Genomic DNA, 18,002 nt, shown 5'->3' on the forward strand with positions numbered 1-18,002 from the left:
AAAATGGCAGCACAGGTTGGTGCACTTAGAAATTGTTTGACCTGAGAAATGGCTACTGCAACTTTCCACATTATATTCAGCTTGAATAATCATTTAAGAAAAGTACAAGTCTGTCTTTGGAGAGCTTTCCACTGTACACAGAAGAATAATCACCCCTCGTCTCTAATCTGCTTCTCTCAGTCTCTGGGTAGAAATAGGGATTGAAATGGCTGTGCTGATGCAGGAACCCTCAAAGGATTTGGCTTTTTACATGTCTTTATTGCTCATGCACACTTATCCCTATTCACACAGTGTGTGAATGTGTGTTAGCAAGAGGGTTGTGATGTGCTGTCTCAGAGCATGAACCGTTTTGATCCTCCTCTGTGTTTGCAGATAAAAGTCTATGAGTCACTGGCTGGGATCTTTTAATGATCTCACCCCCTCCACCTATTTCCAACTCCTTGTCTTTTATATCATGGCATGTGCTTTCTGACTGAATCTCCATGTTCTTACCATACTAACTTACTGGAAACTGACAGCATTAGTTCCCAAAGACAGCTGGCAGCTGTGGGACCCGAACGAGAGTCAGGCAGACGCACAAAAAAAAAAAAGAAAAAAAAAAAAGATGATGTGGAATCTTTCATTGTAACACACAACAATATAACTCACAGGTGACATGTTTATAATGTTTATCCATCAAACATCCTGTGCTCCTCTTTTAGTTCATTCACTGTGAGTTCTTGCACTTCATCCATTAGCTCCCATCCGCTGTTTCTGACATTTCCCATTTTCAAACCCAAACACAGGAGGAGTGGGAAGCAATGGAAAATAGTATAGGATCAAGTGGATTTTGCTTCTGAGGGATGTCAGAATGGGTCTGAGCAGAGTGTTTTTAGAGCACCCTGTCCTAGTTAGGCAGGGCACTGGATTCTTGCACGAGGTAGAGTCTAACCAGTGAATTATTCAGTGCAGCTTCCTTTAGGCATACTCACACCCAGTGGCTTTTACACACACATACAGAGAGACACACATATCTTTGTCTTTAAAACCATTAAAACAGGGTTACGGGGACAGCAGAGGCATTCTCAGATCAATATTGATCAGTTCAAATTGCACCAATGACAGCAATCTGCTTCCTCTGATTATTATCTCTTTGTATATAATGGCTTCTCAGGGAGAGAAAGGGTGTCAGGCACATTTGCAGTTGGATGGCTCTATGCTAGATAGCTCAGTTTAAAAGTGGTACAGATTTCGATGTGAAGCTCTGAATTGTCACTTTAGCTTTTCAAAATCAATTTCTGTTGTTGGTAGAAAGAGCCAGTAGACAAGAGTCACAGGACACTTGACAATGTGTCCAGTACATCTCACACGCCTCAGAGATGAGCCTGAAAGTGTCGCCCACTTCAAAGCTTCTCCAAGTACAATTTGAACTGTGATGACTTTGGCAATGTCAAAGATGGGATGTGTGTCCAAAACACGTGACATGAGACTTCCATCAGGAGCTTAACCTGGTGTCAGTCAGTTTATTTGTGGATTAGATAAAATTTAAATTGATAATCCTGGAGATGTTCATAAAAACAAATCGTATTTTTGATTGTTTGTTGTCAGCATTATTTCAGTAAGAGCATTCAGTATAACAGGTTTGTGTGGATTCACCACAGGAAAGTCTGCAGCATGTAAAGCCTACAAGAGCATTATCTCACTGATATCAGCCTCACTGCATATATATATACACTACAGGTTCTCATCACACACACACACACAGTATTAAGTGACTGACACATACACCACATGATCTTATTTTGTATTTGCTGCTCAAGAGTTAATCTGCACTTTGATACTAGAGATGACTTTGGTGTTAGCAGTGTTATAGCAGTGTGATAATAATAATAATGATGATGATAAATAATGATCGGTTTACAGAACACAACTGAACAGCTATGGTGCTAATACCTGAGCCTGCTTGTGTCAAGAATTGAGGGCTGTAGTGAAGTAAAGCATTAGGATTTAAAACAGTAATTGAAAGCCTATATATTATCAGTATCATCATAACAGGGATCAGTGATCTAAAATGTCAGATGAGTATTGAAGAATGAATTATTTTGTAGGGTACTTATTTTTAAGGGCTGCACGGTGGATTGGTGGTTAGCACTGTTGCCTCACAGCAAGAAGGCCACACGTTTGAAACCCAGCAGAGACCTTTCTGTGTGGAGTTTGCATGTTCTCCCTGTGCTTGTGTGGGTTTTCTCCAGGTACTCTAGTTTCCTCCCACAGTCCAAAAACATGTATGTCAGGTTGATTAGTGACTCTAAATTGCCCATAGGAGTGAGTGTGAGTGTGTGAGGTTGTTTGTCTCTATGTGGCCCTGTGATGGACTGGTGACCTGTCCAGGGTGGACCCCTGCCTTTCACCCAAAGAGAGCTGGGATAGGCTCCAGCAGATCCCTGTGACCCTAAATAAGAATAAGCAGGTATAGAAAATGGATAGATGGATGAATGGATGGATGGATGGATGGATGGATGGATGGATGGATGGATGGATGGATGATATGCATGGATGGATTCTTATTTTTAACTAGCAATAAATAAAACATATAACTTTACTTTTACAAACATTTCCAAATGACAAAGCCCTAAGTGAAATTTAGAAATATAAAGTTATATATATCTATAGTTATATAGTTTGATGTGGGGTCTGGGGACCCCCTGTGAGTCTCTATGCGGAGATTCCACATGGTCCCTTAGGAAAAAAATGAGGATTAGTTTGATCCATTATAATTTAATTCACTAGAAATCACTTCAGTCGGACTGTCTGTTGCTGTGATGCTGTGGGAGGACTGATGGACGTGTGGCGTTATCGAATTGCAGTAATTGCCAAACTGTACGTGAGGAGAGACCAGGCAGGACGCGTTGGATACAGCAGATTTGGGGAGGGAAGGCAAGTGGAGGAAGTGGGTGGGGGGATACAGCAGAGGTAGAAAACACATTAACTGGGAGTTGGATGGGTGCGAGGGGACAGAGACCAGCAGACCGGCTCTAGAAACATCAAGGGTCCCATCAAGAGGTCTGGTGTCTGCACCAAATCAGCTTCAGGGATGTAGTCGAAGCGGGTTAGAGCTCAGCCCATCCGAGCTCATCATCATCATGAAGAAACACTCCGCAAGGGTTGCCCCGCTGTCCGCCTGCAACAGTCCGGTGCTCACCCTCACCAAAGTGGAAGGTAGGGAGAGTTCATATCCATTTAGATCGCGCTGCTGCAGCTTTTAAATACCCCGAATTTAGCAGCTTCCTCCTGGTGATCTGACAGAGGAAGGATATTCAGATGAAAGATCTTTTCTAAAGATTACCTAAATAAACTGGTGGCTTTTTAAAGACATGGATCAACTTTAGACAAGCTCACTGCCAGCGACATGAAACAACACAGGAATCGTTGAGGCGCTTAACTCAACGTTGAATCCATGATGCAACATTTCTGCAAACACTTGACATCGGACAGCACCCTCACCAAAACCCCGCACCAGGTGCTGCCAAATTCACTCCGAATCTAATCGCATGATGTTGTTTATTATTTAATTTCACCACGTGATGCTGCAGACAATCTCTGACCTAGCAGGAATTAGAGCTGTGTTGTCATATTTCCTATGTTATCGACGCATTGATGTTTTTATTTATTTATTTCTGGAGGAAAGGTGACTCATACCGGTCCGATAATAACTGTGCTGAATGTGCTAATGCTCGGGGGACAGTCTTTAAGTTGTTACTGCAGCAGGGATTCCCCTCACACTGCCCACCCTCCGCCCATCATAGACCGCGTTTAAAATGCCACAGCATCGCGCCATGGCAGCTGGGACACGGACCCAGCGTTACTGTCCCTGTGACAGGACTGTCAGACTGTTCCTCGGGCTGCCTGTATCAGCTTCACGACGGCTCAGTCTCTGAAGGACTCTCCCTTCTTTGTCTTGACAGTCCCCTCTGATCTGCAGGAGCCCAACCTGGAAACTGACAGATCATTATTTAGGGACAAGTCTTCTCTGACTCCTTTGTACTGATTCCCAGTGTGTGTTGCTGCATCACTCTCAGCACACCTGTCTTCAGTGTCTTCAGTGTAGTATCATGTCATAACTGTCTTCCTGGCTGCACACTGGGTTTCCTGTGATGTTCTCCTCAACCTCATGCTTCTGCAAAGCAGTGAATCTGGTCCTCAGCACAGAGGAGTACTAAATGTCTGAGTGTTCAGGAGAATAAGCTGCTGATTTCTCATCACTCTTCAGCTTAAGTCATCTCTTAGCACATTTGTACGTCTTTTTAGGAAACCTAAAAAAAAAAAATAGATAAGAATTAAATTCTATTAAGTCATTTGCTCAAACAAAATTGCATTTTGTGGTACCTAACTCTGTAACCTTCATTTCTTATACATCACATGGCACATAGCATGTGAAAATAGTCCTAAATGATGATATTCTGATTATCTATTGTGGTAGCTGTACCTTCAGCAAACACTGATGGGGGACCAGTCAGTTGAGACACCACAGTAAGTGGAGCTTGCACAAATGTCACGTGAAGACAGTAAAATAACATTGTGTATTTTAATTCTCACCCTCTATTTAGTTTTTTTTTTGTTTGTTTTTCTATACAGTCAGTACATGAGAGCTAAGCTAAGTCCTGAAACTATGCTGCTCCAGTTGTGTGGGAGTTTAAAACAATCTGGGTGTATTAATGGGAAAACATCTGAAAACACTTCTTTATTCATAATTTATGACTAGACTAGCTGCTAGAATAAGAATGAGGAATTTTTTTTTGGGCAGGTTTATATAGGCACTGCAGAAATCTATCAAATTAGAATAAGGTGCTGCAGCAGTTTAAGCTGTTTCCTCTGTTCAGTCACTGTAAACTCGGGATAATCATTGTTGCTGGATCATCAAGGATTTTTAGTGTCAATATAAGCTAAAAAATATTGTGTTTTATTTATTTCAATAACTGGGATGGTGTATTATTTGACAAGTGTCTGTGGAATTAACATACGTGATGCTACATGCGACTGGGGATAGAGAGGATTTTAAGTGTGTATGTTTGTGGGTGATACAGTATTGTGAAGGGAGTCAAAGCTGTTTACGATGGGAGCGTCGGCTCCCTGTTTCAGCAGCTGCTTTGAAGGAGGAGGGAATCACAGGGGGCCGCAGTGGATCAACACTCAGCTTTTCAGACTGTGCTACTTATGTAACAGCAGCTCCAAAACCTGCGATCTCCTCACTAACAGCGTGCACCCGACTGCCAAACAGTTATTTATTGCAGTTTGGGATCTTCAGGTGGTCCTTCTTTTTTTTTTTTTTTTTTCTTCTCTTTTTGTGCCCAGTTAACTTTCACAGTTCCATATAGTGTTAGTGTAGCAGGAGATGATGTCTCAGACTTGGCTCTGTGAAATCACACTCAGGAGACTGATTTGTTGCTTTTGGATTTAAACACGCGTTTCCTTAAGAACTATCAAGTCAGATGGATTTGAGCTGCTTTGAGGGAAAGGTGGAACCACCACCAATCAAATCTGACATCAGACTTAGAGGTACAATTGTCATCCTGAGGCTAGTAACACAATAATCTGTCATCAGGCAGCACATTCCACTGGTTTTTTAATATTGATTTTTTTTTTGTCCATTTGTGGCCAGCTCCTTCCATCTCCTACAGCCACAGGTTTGATTCACTGGCTTCATCTGCAGTTACTTTTTCTTCTATTGTAGGCTACATGTTCTTGTGGCAAATTTACCCAGGCAGCAGCCCATGAATGATAATTATTGATTCTTTATAAATTAGTTTCCAATAAGGATGGGTTTGGGGAATGTCTGTGTTGTTCCCAAGTCGTCAGAGGCTGGGACAAGAAGTTCATAGAAGCCCCTTTAATCTCTGTAATTTCATTACATGCTTTGAAATCGAACAGACATCTTTTGAAAAGTGAGTTAGTGTGCATGAGTTCCCCAAGTCACTGGTCACTGAAAATTTCCACAGCATTGTAAGCATCGAATGACAGCAAATCGTAACTCATTAGGTCACTTGTTTCACATATTATTGGATCTTTGGCAAAAACATGAGGAATTAAACCTTCTTATTGTGATTTTAATGGCAGATTATCAATTTATTGTTTTGACAGCAGCGAGACGTTTTGAGAAATGCGGGACTTTAACACTCAGTGTGAGACTTATATATGTATTTAACAAAAAGAGAACCAACTGGGCTAAAAAGTGGTAGCAATACAATTTTAAAACATGATCCGAGGTGTGTACTTGTTTGCATGTATCTTATTTGTATGTAAATATACATTTTGGCCTTGTGTGAATAGTAACAACCTCAGTATGGAGATAAGGCAGCATCTGCCAAAACAAAGGTCAAACATATGCTGTACATACTATACATATGTATTTATATGTTTGACCTGTATAAGTGGTGTTAAAAGATCATATCATTTCTGGAGCTGATTTTTTTTTTCAAGCCGAATGAAAGTTGTACTTTCATCCTTTGTATTTTATTGGAGTCGACTTTGAAGGTAGTCACAGATGTAACGGTGAGGTCTCTTCTTCGGTCTGAATTAATAAAGTAAAACCGACCTTTCTCACTTGATAAGTGTGCAGTGAATACAAAATGACAGGGCTTTTATTTTATTAAAAGGCAAGGTTTTATCAAATGCAGAGCACGTGTGCAGAGAGAGTTTACCACATAATAAGTGAGATTTCATTGAACAGATAGATTGTTGTAAAGTGGTTAAGTGGATTTAGTTTAGTTCATATGAGGTGTGCTTCCTTGCTGCATATCTCAATTGTACTTTATATACGAAAATCATCTGTAAAAATGTGTTTCATATATGAGCAAAATCCTCTGCAACAATGTGTAAAGAGGAAGCTCTAAGTTATAATCCCAAACTGAGCGTGTTTATCCAAAAGCTTTCTTCAGGAAGGCTGCCTGTCCTAACTGTAGCAAAGCTGAAATAACGCAATATTTCCATCTTGCCTACAGCAGTGGTAGTAATTGTGACCAGCCCAGAAATAGTGTCAGCAAAAATGTGGGCTGTGTGCTTCGTTGCATTTCATCTGTGAAAATGACTGAGTTGGCATTTCACTCTGTCTAAATCTTGTTTGATAAACTTTCTTGTTCTTTTGTTACCATTTAAAAAAGGAATCAGTTCTACAGCAGTGATGTAACGGTTAAGATGTACCTGAGAGTCCTGTGTCAGGTTTATGTAAGTCCCTTGGTTATCAGTGGCCTTGGGGAACGGGTAGGGAGAAAATGCCATTTGGGCAGGCACTCAGACTATACACCTGCAGTGGTTGCCTATCCATTACTTCAACAGGGACACTGTGGCCAATCTTTTAAATATTGATTTGTCGTGGTAAGTACTGGGACCCTTGCCAGTCTGTTAAACTGCAGGTCCATCACGTTATAGTCGCTGTTGTGGGGGACTGCAAGAGAGAGGGAGGGATGCTTCGAGACTGGGGGATATACTGTTGGGCAGTGTACCCAGTGTCACATATAACTAACTACTACACACACACACACGCACACACACACATAAACAAACACACACACACTGCTTGATTGCACAGTGTTGTTGTGACACTAACCAGTGAGGCATCAGAGCCACAGTATTGACCCCATATCATGAGCATCTGTTGAACCAGCTGCGCAGGTCGGGGCAGTGACAAACAACAAGTTTGCTGTTTGGTAAAGAAGTTGCTCTGTTGTCCTTTGAGTCTGAAGGAGAAATCGGGAATTAAGGAGAGCAGGATCAGTAACGGTCGTCCCGCCCTTGTCTGCCCTCCTGGGCCTTTGTCCCCTCAGCCCATGCGGTCCCACCTATCAGCTGGTCGACGCAGCAGGGTGTGTTTTCCGCCTGTCTCTCTGTTGCGTTATTGAACGGGACAGGTTTGTCAGATGAGCCTCCTGACTGACAGCATGGCCTGACCAAGCTGTCACCGCCAAGTATCACAGAACCCTACTGCCTGTCAGGCACAGAGATTATACAAAGACAACAACTGCTGTCTGTTCGCGTGATGCCTGTCTGTCTGACCGTCTGTCTGGCATGACAGAACTACCGTCCTTCCTCCATAGTTTATAGTTAATAGTTAACAAATTATTTTGAAGACTTCACCTTTGACTTACAGTACATGTCAGAAATGACAAAGCAAATAAGTCAACCCAGGCCTGAACAATTTATTTTTATCCAGGTATTGATTCAGTGATTAATGCTGTGTGACAGTCAACAATAAAGATGAACAGATGACAGTTCTAGTTGTAGCTAACCATGCAGATAGTTTTGGTTGAGACGACACAGTCAACATGAACTATTTCTTTGGTTGAAAGTAGTGTAAAGTCAACTGACCTTTTAAGGTAAGGTTTTACATAAACTGGGTGTGATGCCAGACACAGGACGTTATACAATATTGTTCGATTATGAAAATGACAGACTGAGTAGGTTTCACCATTCAATTCATATTCATCAGAATATGGAGAACAGACACAGGCAAGGAGAAGAGTTTTTATGAAGTCTGTGTTGGTGATTGATCTGTTTACCCTGTTGAATCACTGAGGCACAGCGCTGGGGTGCACTCCGCCTCTCACAGAGGCGTCACCAAACAGACAAACCTCTCTCTTACCTCACTGTGTCCTGCTCAGTTGTAGTCCAAGTGAAGCACTTCCGACAGTTGTACGTCCACCCTGGCAAACCAAAACAAGCCTGATGCTAGCGTCACCACTGCCTGTGAGGACCTTTTGTTCTTGCTCAATGAAAAGCAGAGCTGTAGAGAGAGAGAGAGAGATGTGGATGGCGTGGGTGGTGGCCTGATCCGAGAACTACAGAGAGACATAGCGGGGCTTTCTCAGCCTGTCAGGCCGGGTTCTGTGAAGTGTGATAGCAGGCAGTCAAGCAGGGCTTTGCTGGCACGTTTGGGATTTGCAGCTACTGTATCAGCAGGAGAGATCTGCACTGCAGAGACTGCAGGGGGAGGGAGGAGAACGAGAGTGGGAATGTGGCTGGTTGGAAGGCAAAGAACCAGAGACTGAGATGGAACAGAAACTGGTAATCTGGCTAGTTAATTACTGGTTGAGTCTCATTACCCAGTGGAGCGCTCGACATGGTGTGGAAAGTATATTCAATACACAGTTTGCTGACACTGGAGGCAGGCAAAATGATCACATAAGCTAAAGATTGATTTGATGCCTTTAGTGGTAAAAGCTAATTCATTTTCTCAGCAACACAAAAATGATTATGTGTTCTGTCAATAAATGCTTTAAGCAACATGGCAAAATCTTCTTTTAACACTACCCTTGAGACAAGGTTTACCTGGGCATGCTAAATTCAGTGGCGTTAGTGAGCCCTAATTCAGCCAGATGGTTGAAATGAAAGGCAACAAGGAGAAGCCACATGCAGCTGTCAGGGTGGATCGAAAGCTGGTCCTATAAGGATACCAGACACTTTCTTTCTGTCTTGAGTGATTTTACAGATGCCTGTTGGGTCCATTTAAGTACATTTGGACATAGATTTGAATGGAAGGAGATATTTTCATCTTGTGTTAAATTAAGAATCTTTGCTAATCCAGTAATCTGCCACTAAACCTATTAAAAATAAAACCAAAGATAATTTACTGTTATTTTCTTGTTAAGGGAGGACTTTGACATTTGAGATGTGATTATGAATTGAAAAGACTAAGAGCTGGCTGACTCTTTTCAGATGTTTCACTCATGGTAATAATGACTTAAAATGTTATTTCCAAAGGAGTTTTTTTTATAACACAGATCCAGCTCTCTAACACTGATGAGTTCAGTGGTGCTATTGTTCATCACCAGCAGTCAAGGTTAATACAGTACAATCAGTCACTGTCAAGCTAAGTGTAAAAGAAGTCCATTATTAAGTCAGTGCTTCAGAGGGAAACAAATGAATATACATTGATGTCTCAGCATAATTTATAGTACTGTTTAAGTTAATAAACGTGAAAATGTATTCTATAACAAGTATTACACAAATAGCTGTGTGCAGGCTGCATGATAGGAATCATGTTATCATGACACTTCACTAATTGTGTTCACATGTGCCAGAGATGAAAAACACCCCAGTGCCTCTCTGGGCGCTTGTTGACTTGGCCCATCTCTGCATTTGGAAGATTAAACTGTGCTGCAGCACAGAGCAGTGGCCAGGGCCACAGGATGTGGGACGGTGGCCCAGGAAGGACAAAAACAGGGCTGTGTAAACAAACGGTGACCTTCAGACTGAGACAAAGAGACCTGGAGCTCAGAATAGAGAAACATAATTCTCACCCTTGTGCCCAAGACATCTATGTGTGTCTCTCTCTTTTTCTGATGCTCGCTGATTCATCATTTCAATACCGACAAGGATCTTGAATCATTTCTCTTTACTGCCACAGTTTTTCAGGGCTATCAAGTGCAGCAGGCAGCATTGTTCAAGATATATAGTATAATTACATCTTAATTGCATCACACTTTCCATTTTTTGCAGTAGATGAACAGAGTAAGAATTCCTTGTGCATTTCAGAGCATTAGAAGCGATGGTCATCAGGGAACTGTTATATAGAGAGATCACCTTGCAAGGCCAGAGCCAGCTGTCCTAGGAAGAATGAGTCACCTCATTGTGCCTAATGGATGCTCTCTTGTAGAGCTATTTGGTAAAATATGCAGGCCCTGCTTATGTTAGACAGCAGCTCCCTGTGGTGCATCATTACTTCTGGAAACACCATTAGGGAGATCCCTCATTTTTAACTTGTTGGAAGGCAGCAGCTTCAGAAGACGCACGGTGCACATTATACAGCTGTTATGAAACAGAGCTGACATGTAGTTGTTTTCTGTTTTGTCCTCTTACATCACTGATGGTGAAGTTACAGTGTGAAGTTCTGTCTCAAAGGTCTGTTAGGCCCTAAGGCAGTCTAAAATGATTTATTAGGGATTCACCTGTAATACTTTGTTATTTTAGCTAAGATTGACAATACACAATATCACTGAGAGATAGTCAGTCTGAATAAATGCCTGCTACATGAATAATGTATTATCTGCAGAATAAATTTCTATGTGGATGACCCGAACAATCGGAAAATCATCTTGAATGTTAAGTTTTAGCCTATTAAATATTTTACTTTCACACACAGTTATAAAGCTATAGCTGAACTCTTTAGAGGAGACAGAAGACAGTGCATCCAGAAATAAGTTAAATGACTCAAAGGAACAAAATGACCTTGGTAAGTGAGTCAGTGCTGAAGCACAGAGTGGGTGTGAGTGGGACAGAAAACAGCAGGTCAACACTGCTTCAGTCTGCACATTACTGAAGATGTATGGAGGCTATCAGGTTTTGACAGGAACAATAGAAACTTAAGGGTCATATTAGGTGTACCTTTGTGCATTTTGGGAAATGCACACACACGTACACACACTTGTCATTGGAACTCATGAGGTGGAAAAGAGGTCGTCTTGGATTGGATATCAGATCTGCTGTCTTTGTCCTCTGTTTGACTGCCACCTGTCACACTCAATCATCACATTTTAAATCACACGTCTTATTGATTACCTTCAAGTTCAGTTCAACTATGAAAGCAACTATTTTTATCTTGAAAAACATGGCAAGATATGAATGACCTGAAGTGACTCTGTGCATGCACTTCCAAACAGAAGTTATAGATGAACGCAATTCCCTGAATCACAAAAAATTATAATAATAATGAAAATTTGATCATGGAAAAAACCTGCAGCATCTGTGTGTTCAGCTGTCATGTATGTGTCCTTGTATAGGAGAAGACCGTACCAGGGAGAATGTGGTGGGCACCACAGATGCACAGTCGGCCGGCGGCGCAACAGGAGCAGAGTCCAGCTCCAACAGACACAGCCTCAACTGCTGCATCAGAGTACCAACTATACAGGTGCAGAAGGCCCTGTGGGGGGTCACCATGGTGATGTGTGTCTGCTCCTCCTGGGCAGGTGCCACCCAATTAGCCAAGCTGACCTTTAAGCAGTTTGATGCCCCTTTTACCCTCACCTGGTTCGCCACCACCTGGAACTGCCTCTTCTTCCCCCTCTATTACATCGGCCACCTGTGCAAGAGTCCAGAGAGGCAGACGCCCAGACAGAGATTCAGGTGAGAAGACTGTGCTTTTAAAAAAGAAGAAAAGAGAAGAGACAAAGTAAGTTTTAGAACATGAATTTGTATGGATTTGGGTTCTCTAAGACCTTGGTCCATAGTCTAAGAACAACAGCAGCATAGGCAGAGCTGGACTGATTGTGCCTTTTTATTTGTATGACTAAGAAGCCAAACAGACAGAAATTAGAAGTAAACAGTAAATGCCAATGCTACAGTCAAAGAGCATTGTTATCTTTCTAGATCACAGATGATGAACAGACATCAGCAATCATACAATTTCACATCATAGGGGAAAAAAGTGTTTTTGCAGCAGCTGCAGCCTCTGTTGACTAGAATGCATTGCAATCATTAGAAATCATTTTGTGGAAAGTTGCTTTCTCAAGAAATAGTCTCACTATATTTTTCGATACAGATAGAACCCACAGCTGAAATGCTCAGGCACGTTCTACTGAGATTGTTGAAAAGCCTTGAGGGAAATATATGAATGTGGTGGTTTCAAACAGAGGTCAGAAGACAGAAAAAAAAAACATATTTTTTTTTTATTTTTTTTATTTTTAGACTTTTAGACTATAAATCTTTGCCCTTTTTTCTGCTCAGATAATTTAACTTCACCTTGCTGTAACAATAAGACTAAGAAAGCTCTTGACCACAACAGTGGGTCGCAATCAGATGAGTTAGGATAAGCATGCTTTCTGGTTATTTATGCATGTCACTACCTGTTCATATTTTGATTTACAAAATAGTGGACCACTTATTTAATTTGAAATATCAGGTCCACATGCCACCTTCACTTATGCTGCTGCAGCAAACAGAGAATGGACTACTAAGTGTGCAAGAATTGCTTTCACAGTTGAAACACCTGATTAATCATGGTCTTTAGGCAAAAGGCTTATCTCTGCTAGCTGCGGCTTTAGTACAAAGAGACAAAGCAGGTATGGCAGACAGGTGGCTGGGGAGAATTGACTCTTCATTTCTGATGCACCTCTGATGTAATTTTTCCTTTTTGAAGGCTTACACAAAGATCTGTGGCTGCTGCTGCTCGGGCAGAGCAGTTGTGCTCAGAATATGAAACGCCCTGTTTCTTTTGTGTTTATTTAACTTGCACTTGCTTGTGAATCTAGTAGAAAAACCAGAACAAAGAGCTGACATTTGTAATAGGAGCCTTAGTAAAGTTCAAAGTCTTTCTAAAATCAGTGCACATTACAGGTGGAACAGAAAAACAGTACACAAATCATAAACTGTTTGGGTTGGAAGTTGGCGTATCCAGTAATGAAGAGATGATAAACTTTAATGGGATTGTCACTGAATTTGTAAAGGAGGGTATGAGTAGTGTGTTTTTATTGCAGACTCAGCTCTTTGAAGCTGATTCATAACAGTGCTGCTCCTCAGCATCCAGCAAGATACTTTGGCAAACGTGCTGCCCGCCACTCCCCAGTTATCGCTGTTTCATCATTTTCATAGGGCCAGATGCTTTCAGGGAAACGGTGTAACTCAAACAACACTGTAAACACTAGCAGTCAAAATGTCAGTGATGCAGCCATGTTAGTTTCTAATTCTGGAGAAGTGTGGGGGTGGTCTGTAGTTTAGGAGTAGAATAATTAGCATTTGGCATCGCAGCAGTGGGATCGAACATAAAACCCTATGGAGAACAACATTTCAGAAGATAATAACAGAGTGGATGGGATCACTGTCAAGTACTATGATACTGATACATGCTGTTTAGTTTGGTTCCTCACTTACATTACATAGTTTTTCACACATTGACTGTGAGGCCATTAGCTTGAGACTGTCAGTTTTTATTTAAGGGTATTTTCAACCAATTCAAGTCTCAAGGCTGGACATTAACCAGAATTTAAACGACAGTATCCAATGAAAAAAATTCATAATATGTAAGACTAGGCTTCTAGGAATAAAGCCCTTAAAGGTAAATCACTTCTTCGAGATACCAAAATGTCACCACACTGACTGTTCATCCACGATCACCAGATATAGTTTTGCTTCCAAAGTATGTTCATGAAGACTGATCCAACTGGTTGCTTATATTTTAAGTCACAGTCACCTTTTCACAGATCAACATGTGTTAGAAGTTAGAAGTGTTAGAAACCAAATTTATGTGAATCCTGTACTGTATTTTTCTGCTGCAGACTTTCAGTAACAGTTGTGTCTGAGTGGAAAGGACTGCAAAATCAAAAATATCTTGCAGTTTTAAATAACATCGTTTCAGTTTCTATTCTTCTACATGGTAGCTGCTTTCACTCTTGAGTGACATAGACAGAGATAAATCATATAAAAGACTTGAAGAGGAAAGAAACTGTTTAGTTTCTGGAACAGATAAGGTTCTCGCTCAGAAAGGTTTAATTTGAGTGCCTTGTGGCAAATCTGATTGCATTTATAAATATTTACTTTTTTTTCTCCAGTAGAGCGAAGTTAGTCCCACATGCACTGTGATTTAATGCTCATTTAATGAATGAGGTGCAAATCATCCCAGATTTGAGTCTCCAGTCTCTCTGGTCTCGTTGGTTCAGACTGAGCTGTTTATGTTTATACATATTGATTACAGCCCCAGACATCACAATATTTATCAACTGTTAATTTGATCATACCACATTTTCAGCATGTTAATAAAATGCCCCGCATTATGTTTTCGTACAGGGAGTGCTGTAGGTTTTTCGGGGATGATGGGCTGACACCCAAGGTGTTTTTCACCAAGGTAGCTCCCTTTGGGCTGCTGTGGATCCTCACCAACTACCTGTATCTGCAGGCCCTCAGGAAGATCAACACAACAGATGTGTCAGTGCTCTTCTGTTGTAACAAGGCCTTTGTCTTCCTGCTGTCTTGGATTGTGCTCCGAGACCGCTTCATGGGGGTCAGGGTGAGTACATCCCCTTCTGTTGTGTGTGTGTGTGTGTGTGTGTGCCTTCCCTGCATAGACCAGATGCTGGACCCCACCAGGGTGTAGTTCAATTCAGTGTTTCTGTTTCTTCATATAATCCCAAACTGACTCCGCACTGTTGAGATCTGGGCTCGGTGGGGGTCAGACCATCTGCTGCAGGACTCCTGGTTCTTCCTGCCTCTGAAAATAGTTCTTCATGAACTGTGGGTTCTTTATGGGCTTGTTGTCCTGCACAATGGACCTGGGATCAATCAGACACCTTGATGGTGTGTGATAAGAATCTAAAACATCTGAAGTGCCTAAAACCTGTGCACAGTACTGTACTGTATATCTAATTTTTAAAAATCAATTTGTTCAATGTCTGGAAAGAACACCCCTCTGCTCTTTCTTCCTTCTATCCTGCAAATACTCTCTTGACCAACGATGATAAAATATATGTGAAATGCAAATTATATGTGTTCAGATTTGTGAGTGTATTAGCTACACACACAGAGTTTGCCCAAATGAGAAGAGAAGAGAATAAGTGAAAGGTTTCACTTCGTGAATTGAGGTATCTCCTGCTCCAGCACATGCTACAGGTGCTGTCATATCTGCATGGATTTCCCCTTGTTTTTCTTTTAGACACTTACAAACACCCCACCTCTCCCTTGTGAATGCCCCTTCCCCCCACTCATGATCTGCAATGAAAGGTCTCAGTAAAAGATAAATACAGTAATAAACCTGCTTCTCTCTCTCTCTCTCTCTCTGATGCCCACACTCTGTGTGTGTGTCTCTTGCTTGGTGGTAGGGATTGCAGTGTTTGGATGTCTGCAGCAGTGCAGGGGATCTTGGACTAGTTATGCATGACAGTGAAAGAGAAGAGAGACAGAGAGAGAGAGTGAGACAGAGATAAGTGAAGCTAAATCAGCTTTGTTAAACAGGGATGTAGGTTGTATCATTGACATTGTGTACATAGAGAGATGCCGCTGTTGTATTGACCCAAGGTTTGTGGCAGCAGGACCCCATCTGACCCTCTGAAACATCTCGATAAACTAAACAACTAACACAGGTGGGGTTGTTGACCCTCTGAGCAAACAGCGTTCACTAGAAATGGAAGGCGTGGTGGTGAATGACAGGCAGCCTGCAGTGCAGAAAGAGCCGTTTTGCCAAAGGTGCCCAAGGGCTTTGGCCAAGCAAAAACACACGGCCCATTTATCTTCCTGACACCTCCTTAATGCAGAGCTAATCCACTCAGTCCCTATCGCTGTTCTTCAAACACCACTTCACACCACACTTTCTCTCAAACATACATACAAAGACTCATGCTATAAATGTACTAAAGCACAGCTAAAAGAGTCTGTTGTTGATACTCGGAGGTTGATCTTGAGCAGAATGAAACACATGGTTGGATTCTATTTTGAAGCTGTGATAATCACAGAGGCAGGGAGTGGGTGTGAGAAGTGGAGAGGCCAGTGGATGGAGGGGGGTATTTGGTTTGTAAACACAATGGCAGTGCAATGGAAATCAATGTCAGACAATCAAGCCAACACTGTAGAAGCCGCCTGTCCTGTACTGGCAGCACTTGCCCTGTGCATCTGAGAACGGATTTCATTTGCGGAGCGTGTGCTTACGTTTCTTCTGCATGTCAGAAAATGTAAATCTCAAATGAACACTCTGCTGACTATAAAAAAAAAAATCCATATGTTAATTATACTTGTCCTTGTCCCATGAGCCGTGTGATTTGTGTAGTTAATAACAAAGTGGAGGCTGTGTGTGCCTGCTGTGTCTTTATCACCACACTGAGAGCAGCATGTCATCCATTCGTCATTCATGTTCCTCCTCCTCTCTCTCCACAGATAGTAGCTGCTATCTTGGCCATAGCAGGCATTGTAATGATGACCTATGCTGATGGATTTCACAGCCACTCAGTCATCGGCATTACTTTGGTCGTGGCCTCTGCTTCGATGTCAGCACTCTACAAGGTATTTATTTGCATTTAATCAATTAAGAACATTATTACTATGGTTGAGTAATGCCATGAACCTCCCTCATAGTTTTAGCTTTATTTGCAGGGGAACAAATAGCTAAAGATATGTACGAACAGTCTCATCTTATGTAGGAAATCCTGGACTAGCTCCTTTCTTCTTATGTAACCAGGTAGTAGAAGACTAGAGGTGATTATGAAATGTAAGACTTCAGCTGACACATGCGTGTGATATTTGTGTGTTTGGTTGCCGGCCTCAGGCTGTGGTGTCTTGATCCAGGAGGTTATGGGCCAGATAGCTATATTTTTGACGGAGCTCTGGTCTCCTCTGCTCTGCTGTCTGTGCTGCTTAATGTGACAGTCAGACAGCAGCGGACCAGTGCCAGAGACATGGCAGGTACTTGGCGGGTGTGGTTTCTGCAATACCCCTCTGCTCCATGACTCTCCTCCTACTTTATCCTCAGGTGCTCTTCAAGATGGTCCTGGGCAGTGCCAAATTTGGAGAAGCTGCACTCTTTCTGAGCATTGTTGGAAGTGCCAACTTTGTTTTCATCAGCTTTGTGCCGGTCATTCTGTATTTTACACACGTGGAGTATATTGACTCACTTGAAGACATCCCCTGGGCATACCTCTGTGGGGTTGCAGCCCTGCTTTTTGGTATGACGCCACATGAAGCAAAACTGAGCATAAATCCTATATTGGTTATGTAACCCAACAATAAATTTTGCATGTTTTGTGGTTTTGACAGCCTGATTGTGTACCCTGCTAGTGCTGAGATTCTGCTTCTTCCCATAGCTTTCAACGTCTTGGTGAACTTTGGCATTGCGATAACATACCCAACATTAATCTCCCTCGGCATCGTCCTAAGTGTTCCCGTAAATGCCAGTAAGTCTGTTGGCTTTCCTCTCACACCTAACTTTTTAGGGCTGGTCACCATTTGGTACTTCCCAAAGGTTGTCACATTTTCATTTCAAATTGCAATTTGTCATTTTATGGAATCCACATATAAAATGTTTTTTTCTGATTATTATTGTGTACATTAATTCTATA

General features: G+C 41.8%; 1 protein-coding gene across 2 annotated transcripts in view; it reads left to right on the forward strand.

The window, feature by feature from the left end:
- Positions 1-18,002, forward strand: part of slc35f3b (solute carrier family 35 member F3b) — a 37,767-nt gene that overhangs the window by 19,228 nt on the left and 537 nt on the right. The window contains exons 1-6 of one of the 2 annotated variants that reach the window (XM_026309685.1): positions 3,029-3,198; positions 11,751-12,093; positions 14,749-14,968; positions 16,825-16,950; positions 17,417-17,609; positions 17,748-17,837. In XM_026309685.1, coding sequence (XP_026165470.1) covers positions 3,123-3,198; positions 11,751-12,093; positions 14,749-14,968; positions 16,825-16,950; positions 17,417-17,609; positions 17,748-17,837 — 1,048 coding nt within the window. In that variant the 5' untranslated portion in view covers positions 3,029-3,122. Of the gene's footprint in view, positions 1-3,028; positions 3,199-11,750; positions 12,094-14,748; positions 14,969-16,824; positions 16,951-17,416; positions 17,610-17,747; positions 17,838-18,002 lie in introns of those variants that run through there. The other variant, XM_026309683.1, reaches the window with a different exon arrangement.

This window comes from Mastacembelus armatus, chromosome 15 (genome assembly GCF_900324485.2).
Source record: "Mastacembelus armatus chromosome 15, fMasArm1.2, whole genome shotgun sequence".
NCBI lineage: Eukaryota > Metazoa > Chordata > Actinopteri > Synbranchiformes > Mastacembelidae > Mastacembelus > Mastacembelus armatus.